Consider the following 26,093-nt stretch of genomic DNA (forward strand, 5'->3'; position numbering starts at 1 on the left):
CAGTGCTCTTGTGAGAACCGAATGAAATCATCACTGTGAAAACTTTTTGTAAACTATAGGGTGGCAGGCAATCTTTGATGGCTGCAGTACACAGTGCTCTCAGGAGCACTGAGAAGGGAGCAGGTTAAGTATGAAGGAGAGAATGGAGGGTCAGGAAATGGTCAGGTAACACTGGAGTGAAGCCTGAACGTTCAATAGGCATTTGAGGCAAAGAAAGGAAGGGTAAGGGAAACAGCATGAGGGAAGGTGAGCAAGAGGATGACACACTTAGAAATGATGGTGGCTGATAAACACATATGCACACTAATCCTCATAGCCCTCCTCCTGTACCAAGGTAGGAAAAGAGAAGGCTGCATCTTAAGCTGTGGCCTTATGATCATTCTTTAACTCATCTCAGCTTCCCCAGCTTAGGGCTGGCCTAGAGATACTAAGCCAAGGGCATGGATACATACCAGTAACATTGTCGATTTGGTGCTAAATACAAGTGTGCCCAAGGCTGTGCTCATTTCCTGGAAGGAATAGTAACAGAGCCCAGGCCTTAGAATCAGAAAGAACCACATTAGCTGGAGCCGCACATTCCTTGTAACTACTCAGTAAAGTAACAGTGTTACTTAACCTCCTTTTTCTCATCTGTTAAATGGGGAGAATACAACTTATCTATATCAAAGGACTATCATGAATGAAACAAAGTTCAGAGGGCTGCCTCAACAGGCACTAGTTCTTACTACATCCTCCTATCAGTAAGAGTTAGTATCTGGCAACAGAATGTTCTAAAATACTAGAACCCAGGTCAGGAACTGAAGACAGCCTTTTGGAATCATGCAAAAGAGTGAATAAGAGAAAATACAGTGCAGTTTCAGAACTGTGGAAGGAAAGAGATTACAAATTCTCCTTATCTTGCTCACTGGTGAGCAAGAATTTTGAATATGATTTAGAGTAAGGATAAGCCTCATTTGATTCCAAAAGACAGTACACAGAACTCCAGTAAGAATCGGGCCAGTTCGGAGTGCTGAGCGACCAGCTTTTGATATGGGCTCGGGTCATGATCTTGTGGTTTGTGGGTTCAACCCCCACGTCAGGCTCTGCACTGACAGCAAGGAATCTGCTTGGGATTCTCTCTCCCTCTCTCAAAAAATAAAAAATAAATTAAAAAAAAAAAAGTCTGGCCAGCTAAAGCACAAATATCTAGTATAAAAATATGCCACTAGTCAAAAAGGAATATACTTTTGTTCTTTGGAAAACTTAAACAGAGGAATGGCAAAACACATTTCGTTGGTTGTCAATAAGGAAGGAATTCATACTCGGTTCCACAGAGGTTTGCAAAGGACACAAACAGAAGCCTCTGATAGTTTATACTGCAGTTGAGGCTGGTTCTCAAAAGCCCATTATATTTCTTGTCTTCATGCTAGGTAAGAGCACTCTTGAAATCTATAGCGAAGTCTTTTTTCTGGCCCTTCCTCTTCTTCTCAGTTTTGGTCACAATCCCATTTAAATCAAAACTTTGAGGGATCAAGATTTACAATGCCCACATAATCATCATCTAAACCCTCTACTCACAGTCATCAAGTCCTACTATTTTCCACCAGCACATCCACTTACACAGAATGTTATGTTCAGTCTAGTGTGTAAAGTTGGAGCAAAAGAGGCCAAAAGCAGAATACCCAAAATTGTAAAAAATATATTTTTTCCTTCCCTCTACCCCACAAGTGGAAGGTACTTTGGTATTTATTAAAAAAAAAAAAAAAATTTCCCCTCTTTTTCCTCCCCTCCAGCTGAGATTCTGCCTTCTAAACAACACATTTATAAGCATGTATTTTCCAAACCTTTTTCATGTACTTCTTTTCTAGTAGCCTCACTAGGAATAACAACTCAGGATATTCTTTCAAACATGAAATTTAACATAAATACCAAGGTCTCCCTGTAGGTCTTTCGTTTCTCCTTCCTCTCTGAAACTCCCAGAGTTAAGAAGCTGGCCAGGGCTAGGAAAAGTAACTGGCATAGTTGTTCCAACATAAGCTCACAGGTCTCCCCACATAGTCCAAGGCTTGATTTTGCAAAGCTGTTGAAGGAGCGTTCCCAGAATGATTCCAACTTGATTTGGGATTATGGCTATCATTCAAAATCAGCCTTTTTGTGGCCTATAGAAAATCAACAATAAAGGCCAGTGAGGCAGCCAACTTACAAACTCCAATGATAACTTGTTTCAACACTGAACTGCTGGCAAGGCAGAAGGGCTGACACTGAGGAACAGACAGCACCTCTGAAGCCCCAGGGGCTGAGGAGGGCATTCAACACAGAGAGGGTCTCTGATAATTCATGAAATGCATTCTGAAGTCATCTAGAATGGAGGTTGCAATCTTCTGTGCTTGAGCATCTGCCTCACTGTGCTCCTGGATGTCGCACAAAAACTGCAATCCTTCTTCTTCAACTAACATTCTGCAGTATTTGCTGGCTGAAAGAAAATCAAAGAGAACTGATGGACAAACTGGCATTTTAAATATTCCCAAGTCACCACACTCACCTTTTTGAAGAAAGGGTACCAAGGTTTAAGCCCTTTGACATAGGAATTAACAGATAAAAGAAATATGTCAAAGGGCACCTGGGTGGCTCAGTCGGTTAAGCACCCAACTTCAGCTCAGATCATGATCTCGCGGTTTGTGGGTTTGAGCCGCACGTTGGGCTCTGTGCTGACAGGTGGGAGCCTGGAGCCTGCTTCAGATTCTGTGTCTCCCTCTCTCAGCCCCTCTCACACTTATGCTCTCTCTCTCTCAAAAATAAACATAAAAAAAACTTAAAAGAAAAAAAATACGTCAAAACTTAAATAATGCTTGGATTGTGTAGTGCAATTATAAATGATTTTTTAGTATGCTTATTTCCAGACAACTCTATGCCTCAAATCTCTAATCCTAGCTAAAAGGATAGAAACCTCTTTTATTATAAATGTAATACACATTTCAAGTTCAGGCGTTAAGCTGAGCTAGATAACCTGAATAACACTAAATGCTGGATAAAATATAACAAAAAATTTTAAATGTATACTCATGTGTACAAAGTAAAGAACTTGTCCAGGACCCAGACACAGATTTCAGAGAGCACCTAAGCTCATGTAACTTTATCTGCAGCTATCCCGGGGAAGAAAGGGACTGTCAGTTTCAGTAATCTAGGAATTTAGGTTCCAACTTACAAAGTTAGAAGCAATCTATATATAATAAATATGTATCAGTGCATAAAGCTGACCCCTCAAAGAACTATAGGAGAGAAGGGATAAGACAATGAAAACATTTGGCCTCTAGGTGGGTATACAGGCGTGGTTGGAAGAAATCCTTCCCAAGAATTCATAACCACAGTAGTGAGTTGGTATAGGATCTGAATTTATACTGCCTAAATGTTCTGGGAACCCTTGAGGTGAGAAGTTAATATGAAAATTAGTTCAATCCCAGGAAAACCTCTAGAGCACCTGAGGGAAGCAAATACAAAACTGCTGAAGGAATGTGTCCACAACGTAGTCTAAAAAGGATTCTCTTAATCATTCCAAAGGCCAACTAGACACAGGGAGAAATAATGATCTAATGACATGGAAATTGTTTTTTTAAGGATAAGATAGAATAAAGTGAGAGAAGGTATAAGATACTTCTGACAGACACCCCACAAGGAAAGTATAGGGGAGGAATAATATCTTTAAACAGCTGAGAATTTTCATCAATTTTGGAAAGTGTAACTGTGACCTGAAGTCCAGAGGCTGTGTAACAAAAGGCTGATGAAACATAATGAACAAAGTCAAGACAATAAACTGCAGAAAAAATATTTGCAAGAGTTCCTTCAAATTAAAAAGATTAACAAACAGTAGAGAAAAAGTGAATAAAGAATATCAATGGACAATTCAAGGAAACGAAAACGAGTCTTCAATAAAAGATAGTTAACGTAACTTAAATGTTAAGCAAGACCATCATTTCACCTTAAATTGGCAAAGAACAAAAAGTTCAATTAAACATTGTGTAAGAATGACAAGCTTTCATAAATTGCTGACAGGAGTGAAAACTGATAATCAACTCACCAGAAAACAGTTTAGAAATGCCTATCAATATCACCATGTTCCTAACATTTTGACTCAGCAATTCTAAATATTCTGCAGATTAACTGACACACTTGCAAAATGATACACTTAACAAATGATATGTACTATGCGTGAACTAATACTATGCTATGCACAAATGCTAATACTATGAGCCTAGCAATGTTTTAAATGCTTAATGAATATTAACCCACTTAATTTTTTTCTATGTTTATTTATTTACTTTTGAGAGAGAGAGAGACAGACAGACAGACATGAGTGGGGGAGGCACAGAGAGAGAGAGTGCAACACAGAATCCAGAGCAGGCTCCAGGCTCTGAGCTGTCAGCACAGAGCCCAATGCAGGTCTCGAACTCATGGACCACAAGATCATGACCTGAGCTGAAGTCAGATACTCAATCAACTGAGCCACCCAGGCACCTCAACCCACTTAATTCTCACAGCTCTATGAAGTAGGTATTTTCATCCCCATTTTATACTTAAGGAAACTGGGGCACAGTGAAGTCAAGTAACCTGCTCAAGTTCCCACTATTAGTAACTGGCAGAAACTGGGAACAGAGCACAGGTAGTCAGTCTGGTTCTAACATCTGTCCTCTTAATTACCCACATGTGCATCTTCAATTCATAGATAGATAGAGTTACAGATATATAGTCTTTGTATATCATTTTTCATTGTACATTAATCCATATTCATGTATATAAATATGTTAATATTCAATAAAATAGTGCTTGTAATAGAAAAGACTAGAAACAATATCCATTTAAAGAAGACTGGTTAAATAATTATATCTATATAGTGAAGAAATACTAAGCAGTCTAACTAATAGTGGTAATCTGGAGCTCTGCCAGTTGCTATTTTAACTTTAGTAAGTTACTTAAGTTCTCTGTGCCTTGTTTGCTCATCTGTAATAGATGAATAATAATAATAATGCTACCCCCTTCTCGTTGTTGTGAAGATTGAGTTAACTCATAAAGACCTTGCAATACTGCCTGGCACAGAGAAAGTACTCAACTAACTTCTAGTTGCTATAAACCAAAGTCATTTCGGAGCTATTCTGACAGATCTGCCTGTAGTTGTTTATATGCCAACACCATTCACAATACTTATTTATAATTTAAAGAGAAGTGTTAGGGCAAGCTCCTAGAAACCATTTTTCTTGGTCAGTTCTTGTTTATTCTGCCAGGTTAACTTTAGAATAATTTTCAGATCCCTCATCTCACTCGTTCATTTTAATTGCAGCATATTCATAAGCTGATAAGATTTGACATGTGTCTCTTAAAAAGTCTTTCCATCTAGGAATCTAGTATGTCTCATAATTACTTCAGGTTTCTCAATTATTTCTCAGTTTACTGCACAGAGCTCTCATTGTCTGTTAAAATTATTTTGGGAATTTTATACTTTTGTTAGTAGCTAATATTTTAATTCTAAAAGCTATTTCTTGAAACTTTTCACTATAAAATTATACTCTGTATTCTTTTATAATAAAAGCAAAAAATTTTACAATAATCCTTAGCAAAGAATAAGTCCCCAATTCTCCCAACAGCCAAACATGTAAAAACATTTAATCTGGCTAGGAAACAACCCCTGACTCCTGGCCCTCCTGACTCCTGGCCCTCCAGCCTCCCCCAGACCATTACAAAAAGGCAGATGTATATATTACTATAGACAGAGTATTCATGATAAACTGTTGAGTGAAAAGAGCCAGCTATAGGGCAGCATGCACAGAATGAGCCCATTTTGTTTAAAAATGTCCTTATTTATATATAGTATATACTAACTACAGTATGTGTATAGAGAAGTATTTGGAAGGATAGTTATAATTATCAAATTATTAATAGTACCTGCCTGTGGGGAATAGGAGTGAGAGCCAACTTTCACTTTCTATACTGCTTGACATCCACCCCCAAATAGATTATAATTCTGTGACATTTTTTAAACTAATAAAAACATTTTCCAACTTCATTTTTTAAAAAAGTTAAATTCAATACAGGTGAGCAAATTTTCAAAATTCTATCTTGAACTTAACCTTTATACAGAAAAACAGTTGGAAAACTACTATGTTTTGAATACATACGGTTTTTACTGCAGACATGATACATTGCCCATAGTGCCCAGAGCTGAACCGCTGGTTGAGAGAAGTTGCCAAGGAGTGGGAAAAATGCCTTGAAGGATCTAAAGAGGCACAAAGAAGTTCATTTAGAACTCAGGCTAGCATCTGTGATACAATAATTATTTTTAACCTCTCCACAGGATCATTTCCTCATTGAGACAGATGTATTGTTGAGCATATATCAGAAGCTAACATTTAAGAACTTACATTCTATGTTAGACACTCTTTACATTCAGTATCTCATTTCATCCTCAATCTTGCACACAATAAGCCTCATTTTACAGAGGAGTAAAACTGAGTCTCAGAGATCTCCTAAAAGTGATTGTCCCAAAATCACAAAGTAACAGGATTTGAACATAAGGCTATCTGACTATATCTTATCACTGTACCATGGTCTCTACATAGTGAGTACAATGAGGACAAGCTTTAAGAAAAGTACTGCGCCATCACGAGATTACCTGTAGGTCACCAACGCTGTCATCTTGCAACTTGAACTTGGCCAATTCTGGATGGTTGCATACTATACAAAAAGAGAAACCAGGATTCTAGTATTGTATTCCATCCTTTTTAAAAGGCCATAATAGGCTGTTTCATGCCATTTATAATTACATATATATGAAAAAACAAATCTTCAAAATATGGGAATGATCACCCAAATTAAGGTATACCTACCTGCCAAAATATGAAGTAGATAACCATTAAATATGTAGAATAGGAACAAAGTCATGTGGAAAACAGTGCAATAAGAGGGGGCTTCTGAGTAAAGATGCAGGACTTGGCATGCATCCATTCCTTTCCTAAATCCCATGACCAGAAATAGTATAAATGGTTTAAACTAAAAGAAGGCAACCAAACAAGAACAAAGCAGAAAGAAAATGGTGAGTGATTTAGTAGATCTAGCACTGGAGAAGATTAAAAAATGAACCAGTTTAAACAGAACTCCTAGACATAAAAATCTGGCACACCAAGTACTTTAGGAAGTGAGATTAGAGGTGGGGTTAAAAACAAGAGGAATGATCGAAAGTACCGAAGAATCAAGACTCCCATATCTCCTTTCCACCACTAATAAAAATTTCTGGACTGGGCAACCTTGTGAACAATTAAGGGTTGAAGTACCATGTTAAAAACAGGGATGAAGTGAAAATCTAAATGATAAATGCTGAGAGTCCCTTGCTCTCAACTCTCTTCCTCTAGTGGGATTTCAGACCATTGGAACCAAGCTTATCATTTTCAGTCAGGAGAACAGAAGATTCTTCTTGAGGAAAATTCCAACCAGTTCAGCACAGAAGATCTAATGACAATGACAGTGACTAATACAGATCATGCTAGGTGAGGCCCACAGTTGACAAGTTCCACCCATCTGCACCTAGCTTCCAAACAACTCCACTCTTAAATGTGAGTGGACAGCTGAAGATCTCCATATACTTTAAGAAAGTCTGTAACATAAACGATAGAAATAGGGTGAAAAAGCAACTTGCAGAAAACAGAAACCTTGAAGGAAGAGGAAAATTTAAAAAAACAAAACCCAAACTAATCATTACTACCTTTAAGGAGATAATAGATACAGCAACCATGGGAAAAGAGTAAGATATTATATGAAAAAGAAGCACTCAGAGAACAAAAGAGAGTTCTTGAATATTAAAATAGAAATATATAAATACAAATATATAACTATACATAATATATAAAAACACATTATAAGCTATAAAAATAAATAAATATACTGTGGTACCTGGGTGGCTCAGTCAGTTAAGTGTCCAGCTCTTGATTTTGGCTCAGGTCATGATCTCACAGATTGTGAGATTGAGTCCCACATTGGGCTCTGCACTGACAGTGCGGAGCCTGCTTGGGATTTCCTCTCTCTCTCTCTCTCTCTCTCTCTCTGCCCCTCCCCTCCTTGCGTGTGTGCACACACTCTCTCTCTCTCAAAAAAAAAAAAAAAAAAAAAAAAAAAAATTAAGGGGCACCTGGGTGGCCCAGTTGGTTAAGCCTCTGACTTCAGCTCAGGTCATGATCTCACAGCTCGTGAGTTTGAGCCCCACGCTGGGCTCTGTGCTGACAGCTCAGAGCCTGAACCTGCCTCGGATTCTGTGTCCTCCTCTCTCTCTCTCAAAAATAAACATTAAAAAAATTTAAAGTATATGTTAAACTATATGATGAACCATATAAATATATAAAATTACATTAAAATAGTTAATTATATAATAAAAAATATAAAATACAAATATAAATGCAAAACCCAATAGGAGTGGAGATTTTTTATTTATTTATTTTGGAGAGAGAGAGCACAAGTGAGGAAGGGGCAGAGAGAGGTGGGGAGAGAGAGAATCCCAAGCAGGCTTCACACCACCAGTGCAGAACCCAATGCGAAGCTCGAACTCACAAACCTCAAAATCATAACCTGAGCCAAAGTCAGACACTTAACTGTCTGTGCCACCCAGATGCCCCAGCAGTGGAGATTTTTAAAGATTTTTTTTAAAGAGGAAAACAGGGAAATAGGTAAGGAAAAATGAGTCCAGGGAGGCCAAATCCTAAGGCGGGGGGAAAAAAAGAGGAAGAGACTAGAGAGGGAGAAAGAAATTTCCCAGAACTGAAGGAAACAAGCTTCTAGAGCAATTAGTATCCAAGATAATGATGAAAATAAACCTACATCCAGGCACACCACTGTGTGATTTTTGAGAACAAAAATCTTAAAGGTTCCGAAGGAAAATGACTTCTCAAAAGTGATACTGAGAAAACAAAGAAGTAATGACTTAAAAATTCAGAAATAAAAATATTCCAAAACTAAAATTCTATACCCAGCCATGTGACTAACTAAATATGAAGGTAAAATAATGCCCTTTTCAAACAAATAAGGTCTGAATTTTTTATTTATTTGAGAGAGAGAGAGAGAGAGAGAGAGAGAGAGTGAGAGTGAGAGTGAGAGTGAGAGAGAGAGAGAGAGAGAGAGAGAGAGTATGGAGGTGGGGAGGTTGGGAGGATAGAGGGAGAGAGGAGAGAAGCTTAAGCAGGATCCATGCCCGGCACAGAGTGTGACGTGAGGCTCGGATCTCGTGACTCTGAGATCATGTAAAGTCTGAAATTTTCTATTTCATGCATTTCTTCTGAGGAAGCTACTAGATAAGATCCAACAGAATGAGGGAGTACACCAAAAAACCAGGAAGGCATGCAATCCAGGAAACAGGGAATCCAACACCAGAGAAGTAAAGAGAATCCCCAGTAAAGGAATATCCTGGAATGACAGCAGTATAGCAGATACACAAATAAGCAGACCAGATGGAAGAAAACAGAAAGTTCTGGGAAAGAAGTCTTAAGAAGCTGAAGTAGATGGAATATATTTCAATATACTGAAAGGATATATATACTTGGGAGTATAGGAAAGGGTACGCATAGGGAAAATGAGAAAAAGAATCTTCTTTTTCCAGAGTGGGAAAATGAATGAACAGATTAATGTCTAAAACTGCAAAATGAAGTAGCAACAGAGGTTATTTAGATATGGAGAAAATATCAAAAGAAATAGCTTGAAAAAAAGCTCAAAGTGGAAAAGAGAACTGGTAAAGCCACATTCAACTGTGTATACGTGTAACTTTTATAAAAGAAAAATATCAGGAGGAATGTAGCAAAGTGTTAACAGAGGTTAGAGCTTGATTGTACGGTGAGTGATTTAGAATATTTTCTTTGTACTTTTTTATTATGTTTCCCATTTTCTACAATGAATACATATTTCTAAAATTCTTGGGACGCCTGGGTAGCTCAGTTGGTTGAGTGTCTGACTTAGGCTCAGGTCGTGATCTCACAGTCTGTGGGTTCGAACCTTATGTCAGGCTCTGTGCGCACAGCTCAGAGCCTGGAGCCTGCTTCGGATTCTGTGTCTCCCCCATCTCTCTGCCCCTCCTCTGCCCACACTCTGTCTCTCTCTCTTTCTGAAATATAAAATAATAATAATAAAGTAAAATTCTTAAAACTAGAAAAGTAAGTCTCCTGCAAGAAGAGATCATGACACAGTTTGTAAAGAAGAATGAATGGTCCTTGTACCAAATCCTGGAGAAGAGCACTCCTCTGAAGGTCATGGGACATCCAGGGCTGTGTGTCAGATGTCAGGTGGGCTATGATGCCTGCAGCAAAATAACTGACTTCCATTTCTTTGCTATGGAGCAAGCTGCTAATATGTTTCACCACATCTTCAGTCACCAGCTTGGAAGACAGTTCTCTAACTTCAGCTATGTTGTTCTACAGGTAAAAGAGCAGAAAATATCAGGGATAGGAAAGGGAGAGGAATCAGTGTCTGATTCTCTCTTCCTTTACTACTGCTTAGCTTAGATACTTCATCCCATCCTCCTCCCTCTCAATTTAGCCTAAAACCCACAATCCCACCCCTTGATGAGGAGGATATCAGTAATGACAAATCACTGAGTGAGCACTTACTAAGTGCCAGGCACTGTACTAGACAAACAAAAAGGTCCTTTTTTCTGCCTTATCTCATTTCATGTTTCATATAGTTTTACCAAGAAATAAGTCACTCAGCAAGATTTAACTTGTCAGTCAGAACTTGTCAGGTTTATACTGCTAATAACCAGTTGAACTAGAATAAAATCCAGGCCTGACTCAAATACTTAAGATTGCTCAGGGCCTACTATATGTTACATTAGCTTGAAATTTAACAGTAACAATGAAAGGCAGGTAGTATTTTATTTTATATATTAGGTTTCTATGCTGTTTAACAAACTGCCACAAACTTGGTGGCTTAAAACAACATACATTTTTTCTCTCTCAGTTTTTGTGGGCCAGGAGTTCATCCATGGCTTAGGTGGCTCTTCTACTCTGAGGTCTCAAAAAGCCACAAAGTGCTGGCTGGGCTGCATTCTCATCTGGGGGCTCCACTGGAAGGAAACTTACTTCCAAGCTTACAAACTGTTGGCCACATTCATTAAGATTGAGGGTTTCGTTTTCTTGCTGGAGGCCACCCTTAGCTCCTAGAAGCTGCCCATAGTTACTTCCCACAGGGGCTTCTTTCTCCAACTACTTACTTCTTGGCAGCTTGCTTTTTCAAATACATGGAAGAGTCTCTCTAGCAAGTCTATTAGCAAGAGGGATTAACACCATAGTACCCCTAAATCAGAGGGGGATATGTTCTAAGACCCCCAATGGATATGCCTGAAACCACAAACAGTATCAAATTCTATAATATACTGTTTTTTCTACACAAACATACCTATGATAAAGTTCAATGTGTAAATTAGGCCCAGTAAGAGATTAACAATAATAGAATAATCATAACAATATATTGTTTACTTTTGTCTGTTTTTTTAAAGTTTATTTATTTTGAGAGAGAGAGAGCATGGGCAGGGGAGGGGCAAAAAGAGAGGGAGAGAGAGAGAATCCCAAGCAGGCTTCATGCTGTCAGCGCACAGCCCGACGAAGGGCTCAAACTCATGAACCATGAGATCATGACCTAAGCTGAGATCAAGAGTTGGGCACTTAACCAACTGAGCCACTCAGGTGCCCCTCATGTAACTTTTATTACATGCCCCTGTTATAGGGGCACCTGGGTGGCTCAGTCCGCCACTGAGTTAAGTGTCCGACTCTTGGTTTTGGCTCAGGTCATGATCTCATGGTTTGAGTTCAAGCCCAACATTGGGCTTTGCACTGATGGTGCAGAGCCTGCTTGGGAGTCTGTCTCTTGCCCCTCACCTGCTTGTGCTCTCTCTCGCTCTCTTAAAAAAAAAAAAAAAAAAAAAAAAAAAAAAAAAATTTACATGAATGTGGTCTCTTTCTCAAAATATCTTTTTAAAGCTTATTTATTTATTTTGAGAGAGAGAGAAAACACATGAGCGGGGGGAGGGGCAGAGAGAGAATCCCAAGCAGGTTTTGCTCTGTCAGTACAGAGCCTGATGTGGGGCTCAAACTCACAAACTGTGAGACCATAACCTGAACTGAAATCAAGAGCCAGATGCTTAACCGACTGAGCCACCCAGCACCCTCTCTCAAATATCTTATTTCACTGTACTCACTCTTCTTCTGCTTGTGAGGAGATGACAAAATGTCTATATGACAAGACAAAAAAAGGTGGATGACGTAAGCATGTGACATAGCATTAGGCTACTACTGACCTTTGGACCATTCCTCAGGAGGATCACCTGCTTCCAGACTGTGAGTAACTGAAACTATGGATAAGGGGAAGGGGTCTACTGTCTACACACCATAACATAATCACAGAACTGATATCCTATCATCTTTGCTATATTCTATTCGTTAGAAGCAAGTCACAGTTCCTGCCCACATTTGAGAGGAGGACTTTTACAAAGACGTGAACACCAAGAAGAAATCAGAATCACTAGGAATCACCTTAGGGTCTGTCTACCACACAGATGAAAACACAAAGGTTTAGAAGTGAAACACATAGTCAAATTGAACACAGCAGTTACTGTTCCTTCTGAAGTGGTTTTCAGAAAAGTATACCCTAGAGACTAGTATGTTCAAAATAGCATCATACAGCACTATGCAGAAAACTAAATTATTTTGAGATCACTTACCCCAGGTTTGTTTTTTTTTTTACAAGACCAGCTATACCCTATTGATTTCAGCAGAAACTGCACTATTGTGAGATTTCCCCCCCGTTTTCCCCAAAGCTATCTATACATACCCTCATCAATAGTAGGATTTCAGCATTAAGTCGATCAGATGGAAGCCCCAGACAAGGAGAGACAACATGACAGCATCCTTACTATAACTGAGGACACCTTAGATGAATCACAATTTCTCTTATAAGCTTGGCAGAGGCTACTTTTCTAGTACCTTTTTCATTCCAATAGTCTATGAACAAAATGTTGAGAAGAGATGGAAGCTACAGGAGAATGTGGGTCTTCTTCACTCAGAAAAAGGAAGGAAAGGAGGCATCCTCAAAAACTCTCAGCATTCTGAGAGGCTCTCAGAAAAAAGTAAAAGATCTTTTAGAAAAGGTTAGCTAATAGTAGGACACTTAGCTTTATATAGCATATATGAGGCTTCAATCCACCTTTCTGGCCTTATTTATTGCTTTTCCCAACTTCTGCCAAAATTCCAGATATTCTTTATTACAGTATCCCTTAAATGATTACATTTTCTCATCTTCCCTAGCCAAAGAGCTTTGTCTCCTACTTCTTTTGTCCTCTATCTTCCTACTTTTTTGTACCTTCCAATATTAAGATTTCCAATATTAATCATTTAATCCCCTCTACTCTGTTCCAAGTCCTATAGGTGCTAGGGATACTAAAGTAAAGACACAGTCCCTGCTTTCAAGGAGTGCATGCTCTAGAATCAAAAGCTTCCACTAGACTTTGTGCTTTTCTAGCACTTACCACAGTCCCTCTTAAATCAGAAAATTATTCATATACCTGTCTAACACTACCTCCCCAACACTGAAGGACCATCAGCTGGATGTATTTCATGCATGGCAAACTGCAAGGACTTAACAGTATGTCTTCATTACTTTTTGTAAATGTTCACCTTTATCTTCTGGAAACAAAGAAATTTCTCAATTATGGATATCCTGATTGAGAGGTAGTATAACAATATAATCAAAGAAATTTCTAAAGAATTGATTACCTTGATAAAAAAGTATGGTAAAGTGGTTAATATCAGAGGGTCTACAGCTAGACTGCCTGAGTTTGATATTTGATTCTGCCTCCTACTACTTAGGTAACAGGATAAATAGAACATAACACAACTTTTCCTATCTCTATGTGACTTAGCCATGTGACTTCACTGCTCCTCCCATCAAGGGGTGGCCACCTCCTTTAATGTGGGCTTAAGCATGGACATATAATAAATATATATTTGGTCTTTGTTGCCAGTTCTTGAAAGAGAAGTCTTCAATCCCTTGGAATTTCCCAAGTGATAAGAGTAATCAGAGCATCTTTGTTCTTTATTTGGTAGGCAACTAAATAAATAACTTCAGGATGGGGACTGGTTGCCAAAAAAAACCAAACCTTAATTAGAAGCCTCGGACTTTCAGCCCCACCCCACAACCTCTGGAGGAGGAGAGAGGAACTGAAGATTGAATTAATGATCAGTCATGCCTATGTGATGAAACCTCCATAAAAAATCCTAAACGATGGGTTTAGAGAACTTCTGAATTGGTAAACACATTAAGGTGCTGGGAGGGTGGTGTGCCCAGACAGAGTATGAAAGCTCTGCATGCACTCATCCTTCCTTGCCCTATATCTTTCTTCCATTTCACTGTTTCTGAGTTGTATCCTTTATAATAAACTGACAATATCAAGCAAAATGCCTTCTGGAGTCTGTGAGCCATTCTAGCAAATTATCAACCTGAGGAAGGGGTCATGGACACTCCTAATTTATAGCCAGATGGTCAAAGGTATGGGTGGCCCAAGACTTAAAACTGGCAACTGAAGTGGGGCAGTCTTATGAACCTGAGCCCTTTAACTTGGATAACTTAGGATAACTTAGGTAGGTAGTGTAAGAAAGGAATTGAACTGAATTGGAGCATACCCAGTTGTTACTGAGAGTTGGCGAAGTGATTACTGGGAAACACCCCAGGCCACCTAGTGTGCTTTGCCCAATGAGACATTAGAGAACGTGACATAAGCAGAGGTTTAAGAAGCACTTGCACAGTGGGACTTGCCTTCTAGCGCTACCCTGAAACTGAAACAAGCCCAGGGTGACAGGGGTGCCTGGCTGACTCAGTCAGTAGAGCATGCAACTTTTGATTTCAGGGTCATAAGTTCAAGCCCCACATTGGGCACAGAACTCCCTGGGGGTTAGGGAGGGGGAGAGAAGAAGAAGAAGGGAAAGGGGAAGAGGAGAAGTCATCGCCCACGGAGATACAAGGCCCAACTAACAACCTGTACCAACTGTCACAGTGAGAGTTAGGCCATCTTAGCACACCTAGCCTTAGTTGAGCCACCAGATGACTACAGCAACATGAATAACTCCACTGGAATTACTGAGACCAGAAGAACTGTACGGCTACACGGAGTTCAAATTGTTGACTCACAGATTCAAAAGTAAATAAAATGGCTGTTGTTTTAAGCTGTAGTTTGTTCAGAGCAAGAGGACTGATGTGGTATTATTTTATAGGGAATCACGTGAACACTAAATGAGTTAACACACAGAAAATTGCTTACAATAGTGCCTAGCATATAGTAGGTGCTACATAACTGTTAGTTTTATTATTTTTTTTTTAGAAATCAGAATTAACTGAAACAATTCACCTTACCCAAAGACCAAGTACTTTGCTTTGTATTGCTGACTCTGAAAAAGTCTGTCAAAAGAATATACAGGTTACTTTACCATGAAAAAAAGAACTTTACATATAAACTCAATCCTGTCTTCCCACCTCCAAGACTTGGATGAAGATTGCCAATCCTTGATTTTCTATAAAGTGACTGCAGGCAGCTGGAGACTCATCTGTAAGATTCCAAAGTGCTTTCAAAGTAAACAAGAGGGTGACATCATCTAAATTTTCAGTAGTCTTTTGTTTTACTATTGCTAGAAGTTCCTAAAAACCAAAGAGACAAAGGGTTAGATGCCCCAGTGACTAACTCAATTACAACATAAGAAAAGCAATAGTTGTTCTACCACTTAATAGCTCTGTGATCCATTTATTCTCTATATAATGAGTTATACCTAACTCCTAAGATTTTTATGAAGATTAAAAGAAAAAAACAATTCAGCTTTAATGAGCACTTAATCTAGTTCTTGGTCCTTGTTAATAAGACTCATAATCAAGTACATATTAGCTATTCCATTATTCATTTATTGAGCATGGTTGGTCAACACCTCAGGTAAGAGCGACAGATTAAAAAAAAATGTTGGTTTTTCTCTCAACTAAATAAAAGAATTTTAAGTTTGGGAAAATGTTCTGAACAAAATACATAAAAGCCTAAGAATTTACTTTAGAAAAGGCAGGAAAAGGAAACCTCCATGCAAAGGTAATATGTATACTGAAACAAATGAGACCAGAAGAGAAAGAAAGATAATGAGTTAAGCAAGGAGTGGAGACATAGAGGGGGAGGGAGTATGCCAGGCAGAGAAAAAGTGTGCTGTTCTTGAGCACACTTGAGCAGATCAGTATGGCTAGAGGGTAACACCAGTACTACAACCATATGTCATAATAAAGAAATCATTGGCTCACTTTAACAGAGATTCCAAAACCCCGTTTCATATCAGAATAATTTTGGACACAAGTGAAGCTAGTATCCTCACTTTCCTGCAAGCATATTAGACTGTTGTGAGAGAGGGAAAAGATAGCCATTTTCACCTAACCACCTAATGAAAACACCTAAAGTAAAACAGCACTGAACAAAGCAGAGTATGTCTGTTTTCAGGAGGAATGAGACCACCTCAAAAATTTTACCCAATCAGGAGAGAATGTATCGAGAGAATTTATCACAAAAATAAAGCTGTGAAAACCAAGAGGGAAGTGTAAGAGTGACACACAGCATTGGTAGCAATCATTCAGACACCCAATGGGGTGAATGGCCGCAAAGGCAAGGGAGGGAGCAGGGGAAGTGAGGCTGACCCTGACAATAATAACGAATGTGGCCAGGCCCGTGGTTAGATGCTTTATATATTTTTACCTTAATGACATTCAAAATAACTGCAAAATATTACTCCTATGACAGATGCCTGTTTTTCAGATGATGCCAGTTTTCAGATGAAGAATCTGAGGCACAGAGAAGATAAATAAATTATCTAAGGTCTTATGACTAGTGGCTGAACATGGCTTGTTTTCACCTAAAGCCTGAATTTTTGGTAACATTTCCAAAATTGTTTCTCCGAGAACTACAGGGCTGCTCTTCCCTCCGTGTTACTTCAGGACCTGCTCTCTATCTCGCTCTATTCTGTATCTCTGTCTGTTCCTGTTAACCATTCCCAGCAACTCCATCACATCATCTTGATGAAACTGCTGCCTCAAACACCCTACTTTATGCCTTAGAATCCTGAAAAAGACTGCTCGAGTCTCATCTTCAATATCTGCCAGAACACTCTGAAGAGGGCATTCAACTGTATCTGGGAATTCTACTGGATTTCTCAATGAATTTGCTCCCAAGACCACTCTTCTTTCATCATTCCCTCTCCCCTCCGACTTTACTCACCATCTTTTTACACCTCTCACTCGATCACCTCATCTAGTTTTTCACGAACTACTGCTGTTCCTCCTGACAAAATCTACCAGCCTACCTACACATATATCAACGCACCCCGCTTTCCCTTCTGCTTTAGTCTAAAGCGAACATCTTTACTCCTGTTCTATACACAATTCCTGCACACACACACAGATTTGGCACCAAATTACTTCCCTCTTTATTGCCATTGCCATCAATTTCTCCTTTTTTTTCAGAAATGTTTTCAAGGGCGTAGAATAGATCTTGGAAAAAAACAATTGCTGGCCCCATGTAGTATCTTCCTTTCTTTTTTTCTCATTAAAGTATATCAAAAAGTTGCTTCCGTGTTGCACCTCCCATTTGCTCATCATTGTAGTCCAAACAGGCTCTGTCCCACTACTCCACTAAAATAATGTAAACAAGATGACTAATGACTTCCATCCTGCCAAATCCAACTGGCACCTCTCTGTCCATCTCACTCAACCACTCAATAGCATCTGACATGACTGCTCAATTTTTCTGGAAATAATTCTCTTGGATTCTAAGACATCACTCTTTCTTGGTTTTCTCATTTTCAACACAACTCCACTCTCCTTCCCCGGCTTGTTCTTCTTTCTAACACACTCATTTCAGTCCTTCTATTTACTCTATATGCACTCCACACTCTCCAGGTGATTATATCCCGTATCAGAACTGAGGACTCAAATTATTCTTACCCAATACTCTGAGCTGTGTCCCATGTCAAACTGCCTCTGTGACATCTCAAGCATTGCAGAAATTAACATGTCTAAAGTCATTCTTGATTTTTATCCCCCAAACCTACTGACTACATATCAAATACTCGTAAGATTCTACTTGTGACAGCAATGCAAAAGGTAAAAACTTTAGGAATAAATTTAAGAAATACAGAATTATCAACATTAAGACAACACCCGTATACATCTGGGGGACATAGAAGACCAAATAAAGGGAGTAACATCTCCTATTCTCAGAAGGAAAAATCAGTATCAAAGAGAGGTCAATTCTTCTAAGTAAATCTGTAAATTTAACATAATCCCAAAGAAAACAAAGCTTGTTTAAAACAAGAAAAGCCAGTTCTGGTGTTCACATTAAAAAAAAAAAAAGAGGGACGCCTGGGTGATTCAGTCAGTTAAGTGTCTGACTCTTGATATTGCCTCAACTCATGATCTAACAGTTCACGGGACTGAGCCCCGTGACAGGCTCTGTGCTGACAGTTGAGAGCCTGGAGCCGGCTTCGAATTGTGTATCTCCCTCTTTCTCTCTACCCCTCTTCTGCACCCTCTCTCTCTCAAAAACAACAATAACAATAAAAAAAACCCACAAAAATAAAACATAAGAAAAAAAAGAAACTCAAGATCTTAACTATTAAGGAATTTATAAAACTAGTAAATAAAAAGTGTGGTATCAGCATATAAACAGACATACAAATTAACACAGCACAAAGTCCAGAAACAGATGCAAATAGAGAAGGGAATTTAATATATGATAGAGGTAGCAATGTATAACAGTGGAGAAAAGATAATTTGTTCAACAAAAGGTGCAGAGGCAGACATTGAGAAGAAACACAGACCCTTACAACATAACCCGCCCCCCCCCAAAAAAAAAGGCTTTAAGTAAATCAAGAATTTACATGTTAAAAGAAAGGAAACCACAGATAAAAATCATGAGAAAATTTTAAAATATACTCTGTGGAGCACAGAAATACTTTCAAACTGTGCCATCAATGCCAGAGAAATAGAATGATAAATTTAAACCTATAAACATTTTTAAATTACTGCATGGCAAAACATGTCATAAATAAAGTACAAATAATCAAACAGCCAACTAGGGAAAATACATGCATCTCACATCAGAGTCAAAAGGCTCAATTCCTTAATATATAGCAAAGTCTTATAAATCATAAGAAAGCCAGCAACCCAAAAGGGAAAACAGGGGCTCCTGGGTGGCTCAGGTCATTGTCTCATGGTTCCTGAATTCAAGCCCTACATCAGACTCTCCGCTGTTAGCGAAGAGCCCACCTCGGACCTCGTCCCCCCTCTCTCTGCCTCTCCTCCACTCAAGTGGTTCTCTCTCTCAAAATAAATAAATTAATTTTTTAAAAAAAGGAAACCTATCGGGGCGCCTGGGTGGCTCAGTCGGTTAAGCGTCCGACTTCAGCTTAGGTCATGATCTCGCGGTCTGTGAGTTCGAGCCCTGCATCGGGCTCTGTGCTGACCGCTCAGAGCCTGGAGCCTGTTTCAGATTCTGTGTCTCCCTCTCTCTCTGACCCTCCCCCGTTCATGCTCTGTCTCTCTCTGTCTCAAAAATAAATAAACATTAACAAAACAAAACAAAAAAAAAAAAAAAAGGAAACCTATCAAGGCTATGAAAACAGTTCACAGGAAACAAATGTTTGGAGGGGGAAGGGGGATGGTATTACTTGCTCAAAACAAGTGCAAAATAAAACAATGATGTACATTTTTTAGTGAGCAGTATTAGCATAATCGTAAGGTTAATACTGATTACTGAATAAAAATTAGGATATTAATTTATTGGGAAAGGAGATAATTTATAGAGATACATGTAGGAGAGGAGCACCTGGGTGGCTCAGTTGGTTAAGTGTCCACCTCTTGATTTTGACTCAGATCATGATCTCATAGTTCGTGGGATTGAGCCCTGTGTTGAATACATGCATCTGTCCACGCAGAGTCGGCTTGGGATTCTCTCTCTCCCTCTCTCTCTCTGCGGATACCTCCCTCCATCCCTCCCTCTCTCTCTAAAATAAATTACATACATACGTACATACATACATACATGTAAAAAAATTCTTTAAAGATACATGTGGGAGAGCTACGTTCTTATTTACTATAGCAGCAGAATCACTAAAAAACATATAAAATTGATAAATCAAGTTAAAAGCATTTTATTTCGAGATGTGGAGGTAAATACCAAAAGAAATAGCTCTAAGAGTAGAAAGTAGTTTCTTTTGGGGAGCAGGTCTTTAGAGAGTTTTCATTTATAAGCCTTTTAGAATGATTATACTTTTAAAATTATGTTCATAGGTTTTTTTATTGGAAAAAAAAGGGTTATAAAAGCGACAATCAACTTACCTTAACTGCCATGAAGAGCTCTTCCTTCAGCTGTGCAGTTTGCTCAGATGAGAGCTGTAAGCAAACAAAAAGCCGAAAGTAAAACATTGGACATCTATCAGAGCACCATCAAGACTCAGGAGAGAAATCTGGACTTTAGCAATCACATACCTGCAGGGCTAGAATAGAGGTGATGCTCACTGCCATTGTTTGCATCTTGGGGTTCTCATGCTTACAAAGCCATCTCATAACAAACTTGGCAGCATCAAACCTGAAAAACCAGTTTTTTTTCTCACAATGAAGTTTTAAACAGTACATGAGGAAAGAAGAAATCACTTAACCTCCCCAACAAACCCTGTATCTTGGATTTCTAAACCCTCAGGCATGAAAATCAAGAGCATCTGGCAAAAAGAAGAGAAGGTCAGAAGAGGAAGAGGACAGTAGGCAAATAAGAATGTAAGCAAAATGCACAGAATTCAAAGTAAGTTTAGCAGGCAGGGGCGCCTGGGTGGCTCAGTCGGTTACGCATCTGACTTTGGCTCAGGTCATGATCTCACAGCTAATGAGTTTGAGCCCTTCGCTGGGCTCTGTGCTGACAGCTCAGAGCCTGCAGCCTGCTTCAGATTGTGTCTCCCTCTCTCTCTGTCCCTCCCCTGCTCATGCTCTCTCTCCTTCAAAATAAATAAACGTTAAAAAAAAATTTTTTTTTAAACAAATAAGATTAGCAGACCTAGGAAAAACTTACCATTCAGTTCCTACTTTCATGGGTCTGAAAAATGGGAAGAACCCACCCAACAAGTAGTAATTTGTAATATGAATTGTAGACAGTGCTAAAATGGGATAGCAAACAAAGCACATAGCTAAAGAGAATTCATACCCTTTTATAGAGGCAGATAGTAGTTAGCTCCTATTGACTACAATTGTAGGAATGAAGACTGAGATGAGAAAGATCTTCTAACTTTCAAGAGAAGACTGAAATCAATTTTTTCTTTTTAATGAGGAAGACCCTTTTAATGAGGAAGACCCTAACTTTAAAAGTCAACTCCCATTTTGGGGCGCCTGGGTGGCGCAGTCGGTTAAGCGTCCGACTTCAGCCAGGTCACGATCTCGCGGTCTGTGAGTTCGAGCCCCGCGTCAGGCTCTGGGCTGATGGCTCGGAGCCTGGAGCCTGTTTCCGATTCTGTGTCTCCCTCTCTCTCTGCCCCTCCCCCGTTCATGCTCTGTCTCTCTCTGTCCCAAAAATAAATAAAAAACGTTGAAAAAAAAAAAATTAAAAAAAAAAAAAAGTCAACTCCCATTTTAAGTACGCATTTCAGTTAGATTTGAGAATGGCTTAGCCTAACACTCCACACCCACATACCACAGGCTTTGTTCATGTCAGCCTGTGCTGAATTTTTCTGCTGTTAGCAGCAACTATTATAAATGTTTCTGAGCTCATGAATCTGGAAGACTATAAAGGCCTCAAAAGGAGTCCCTTTGGAGTCCAGGATGATGATTTTCTCAATTATTTTCAATAAAATAGTAACAAAAAGAATGACTATACTTAGAAGAGACTTTTTTTTTTTAAGGAAAGTGCAAGCTGGAGAGAGAAGCAGAGGTACGGGAGAGAGAGAGAGAGAGAGAGAGAGAGAGAGAGAGAGAGAATCTTAAGCAGGCTCTGAGCTCAGCACAGAGCCTGATGCAGGGCTCAGACACACAATCCTGGCATCATGACCTGAGCCGAAATCAAGAGTCAGGCACTCAACTTACTGAGTCATCACCCAGGCACCCCTAAACAGGCTCTACTTCTTAAGCTAGGCACCCTGATAAGTACTTTACAAACATTATCATGTCTAATCCTCATAAGAGTCACTATTTTACAAATGAGGAAACTTTTACAAATGAGTCAAGCTTCAAGTAAGTATGTTTGACTCTCTGGAGCCCATGTTCTTGACACTTACTACCCTGAACTGGAATCACTTTGAGAGACAATATTTGCAAGCACAGTTGACCCTGGAACAACATAGGTTTGAACTATTGTGGTCCACTTAAACACAGAGTTTTTTTCAATAGACACAATGGAAAATTTTTTTGCAGATTTGCAACAATTTGAAAAAACTCACAAATAAACCTCATAGCCCAGAAATATCAAAAAAATAAGAAAAAGTTAGGGATTTATAACTATACAAAACATACATGGATACTTGTTACTGGTTTCTTTTACTATTACCATAAAATGTATACACATCTACCATAAAAGGTTAAAATTTATTGAAACTTACACAAACACTTATAGACCATACATAGCACCAGTCAACATAAATGTAAACAAACATACAGTATTAAGTAACTATATAGTTATCTGTACTACATACTGTACTACCGTAATTATTTCACAGCCACCTCCTGTTAACATTACAATGAGCTCAAGTGTGTGTGTATATCCACTTAAAATGCCCTGCAACATTAATCACTCGACATGATCAGTTTTCCATCCAGTAAACTGCATACAGCAGTAAAAAGCAATCTCTTGCAGTACTCACATATTTTTCACTGTTTAGTAAAATATTATAAACCCTGAATAACACCATGAGACCCATATAAAAATGCCACTAATGATGTTGGAAGTGCTCCCTAGAAACAAAGAAAAATCATGCCATTACAAGAAAAAGTTGAACTGCCTGATATCTACCATAGATTGAAGACTGCAGCTGGGGTGCCCATCATTTCATAAATGAATCCAGAATAAAGACCACAGTAAAAAAGGAAGAAAAGAAAAGAGAAATTGGTGAAGGTGTTGCTGCAGCTATGCCAGCTATCATGAAACCTTATGCTTTTTTGCAAAACACCCTTTTATCTTATTGAAAATGCAGCTTTTATGTGGGCAGGGACTGCCATAAGAAAAGCATAGTTATAGACTCTAATACGACTTGAGAAAAAGTGACCATATGACAAGTTAAAGGAAAAGGAAGGGAAAGGATCTAAAACTGCAAAAAAAAATTTGTTTATTTTTTGTAATTTCTACAACCAGTGGGCTCGAACTCACAACCCTGAGATCAAAAGTCATATGTTCTTCCAAGGCTCTTGGGAGGCTCAGTCTGTTGAGTATCCGACTGTTGACTTCGGCTCAGGTCGTGATCTCATGGTTTACGAGTTTGAGCCCCGCATCAGGCTCTGCACTGGCTCTCTCACTACACCTTCCCTGCTGACACGTGTGCTCTCTCTCTCAAAATAAATAAATAAACTTAAAAAAAAAAAAAAAAAAAGCCTCAGGTACTTCTGAGCCAGTCCAGGTGCCCCTAAAATTGCAAAATTTAATGCCAGCAAAGATAGTTTGCTTTTTAGAAAGAGGTTTGACTTAAGGCAGGAAAGAATAGGTTAACTCTACTGTTTTGTACAAATGCAGTCAGTTTTACGATAAGAACTGCCTTTAACCATAAAGCTGCTAACTCCAAAGACTTGAAGGGAAAAGATAAACATAGGATGCTAGTCTTTTGGTTGTACAAGAAGGCCTGTACAAGAATCCTTTTTATGGATTGGTTCCATACTTTGTCCCTGAAGTCAGGAATTACCTTGCCAATAAAGGACTGCCTTTAAAATTCTCTTCATATTGGGGTGCGTGGGTGGCTCAGTCAGTTGAGCGTCCAGTTTGGCTCAGGTCATGATCTCGTGGTTTGTGGGTTCGTGCCTCCCGTAGGACTCTGTGCTGACAGCTCAGAGCCTGGAGCCTGTTTCAGATTCTGGGTCTCCCTCTCTCTCTGCCCCTACCCCGCTTGCACTGACTCTGTCTCTCAAAAAATAAACAAACGCTAAAAAAATTTTTTTAAATTCTTTTCATATTGGATAATTCCCCTGGCCCCCAGAACCCCATGATTTCAAGCACTGAAGTGGTCTATTTGCCCCCAAACACAGGGTCTCTAATTCAGCCTCTAGATCAGGGGTGATAGGGACCTTTAAGGCTCATTACACACAGTACTCTATGGAAGGACTGTCAACATTTTGGAAGAGAATCCCAATAGAACATCATGAAAGTCTGGAAGTATTACACCATCGAAGGTGCAACTATTGTTACAGGAAAAGCCATAAAAGCCATCAAGCCTGAGACAATAAATTTCTGCTGGAGAAAACTGTATCCATTTGCTGTGTATGACTTTATAGGATTTATGACAGCCAATCAAGGAAATCATGAAAGACACTGTAGATATGGCCAAAAAAAGGTGGGGGGTGAAGTTTCAAGATACAGATCTTGGAGAAATTCAAGAGTTAACAGACACCACACCAGAGGAATTAACAGATGTCAATTTGATACAGATGAGCGCTTCCAAACCAGTGCTGGACGGCAAGGAAGAAGATGTAAGAGAAGCAGTACCAGATAATAGATTGACATTAGACAGTCGGGCAGAAGGATCCCAATTATTCAAGACTGCTTTTGACTTATTTTATAACATGGACCCTTCTATAATACGGACAATGAAACTAAAGCAAATGGTGGAAGAAAAATTGGTACTGTATAGAAATATCTCTAGAGAAATGAAAAAGCAAAGAGGTCAGACAGAAATTATGATGTAGTAAAGTTATACCAAGTGTGGCTGCCTCCCCTTCCATGTCCTCCACCTCTTTCACCCCCAAGACAGCAAGATTAACCCCTCCTCTTTCTCCTCAGCCTGGTCAACATGAAAACAATGAGGATGAAGACCTTTATGATGATCCAATTCCACTTAATGAGCAGTAAATAATCATCATGCCTACAGTTAATAAACCTCTCTTTTGTGTATGTATCTTCATATGAACATCTAATAACTGTATAGCAAGAATTGTATGAGAGGTTTCTGTGTCCTTATTAATGCCTAAGTATTCATGATGTACAACATCACATGCAAGACTTGCATGGAAGTGGACAGCCTACCCTTATAGAGCATAAGGTAAGTGATATTTAATATAAGATTAAAAACATGTTAGTTTTATCATTTTGTAATTTTGCTTTCCAAGAATTACATTACCATATAATATGCCTCTGCCGTAACTGAAGAAACTGCATTTCAGCCTATTATCAAAAGCAAGTAGTTGTTGTTTTTTTTTAATTTTTTTTTTTTTTACATTTATTTATTTTTGAGAGACAGAGCACAAGTGGGGGAGGGGCAGAGAGAGAATGAGACACAGAATCAGAAGCAGCCTCCAGGCCCTGAGCTGTCAGCACAGAGCCCAAGGCAGGGCTCGAACTCACAAACTGAGACCATGACCTGAGCCAAAGTCAGATGCTCAACCTACTAAGCCACCCAGGCACCCCAGTAGTTTTGTTTTGTTTTTTTTTTAAGTAACAATGTTTCCAACACTGTATGATAAATATGACTGCTTTACTCTATGCCATGAAAATTTTACAGCAATTCATTCATTAGTGTAAGGCTAGGCTACCATGAAACAATTCATTGATTATACTACACTACCATAAAGCAATCATATTGCTGCTTCTTCATTATCAATGCATGAATACACTTGTAAATAAATATTTTTCACACTATCTTTCCTTCTTTCCTTCCTTCCTAAGTAAACTCGGGGCACCTGGGTGGCTCAGCTGGTTGGGTGGCTGACTTTGGCTCCAGCCATGATCTCACAGTTCTTGAGTTCAAGCCCTGCATCAGGCTCTGTGAGGACAGCTTGGAGCCTGGAGCCTGCTTCGGATTCTGTGTCTCCCTCTCTCTCTGCCCCTCCCCTGCTCATGCTGTCTCTCTCTCAAA

General features: G+C 39.1%; 1 protein-coding gene across 1 annotated transcript in view; it reads right to left on the reverse strand.

Moving 5' to 3' along the window:
* Positions 1-1,753: 1,753 nt before the first annotated feature.
* Positions 1,754-26,093, reverse strand: part of ZYG11A (zyg-11 family member A, cell cycle regulator) — a 75,396-nt gene continuing 51,056 nt past the window's right edge. The window contains exons 7-14 of the mRNA XM_019449268.2: positions 20,551-20,650; positions 20,401-20,454; positions 15,520-15,681; positions 15,400-15,444; positions 10,218-10,412; positions 6,641-6,702; positions 6,147-6,244; positions 1,754-2,452 (exon numbers count right to left, since the gene is read on the reverse strand). Of these exons, the coding sequence (XP_019304813.2) occupies positions 2,289-2,452; positions 6,147-6,244; positions 6,641-6,702; positions 10,218-10,412; positions 15,400-15,444; positions 15,520-15,681; positions 20,401-20,454; positions 20,551-20,650 (880 nt within the window). The 3' untranslated portion in view covers positions 1,754-2,288. The remainder of the gene's footprint in view (positions 2,453-6,146; positions 6,245-6,640; positions 6,703-10,217; positions 10,413-15,399; positions 15,445-15,519; positions 15,682-20,400; positions 20,455-20,550; positions 20,651-26,093) is intronic.

The sequence above is a fragment of the Panthera pardus genome, unplaced genomic scaffold, assembly GCF_024362965.1.
Source record: "Panthera pardus isolate Hobbes unplaced genomic scaffold, ASM2436296v1 HiC_scaffold_11, whole genome shotgun sequence".
NCBI classification, from domain to species: domain Eukaryota; kingdom Metazoa; phylum Chordata; class Mammalia; order Carnivora; family Felidae; genus Panthera; species Panthera pardus.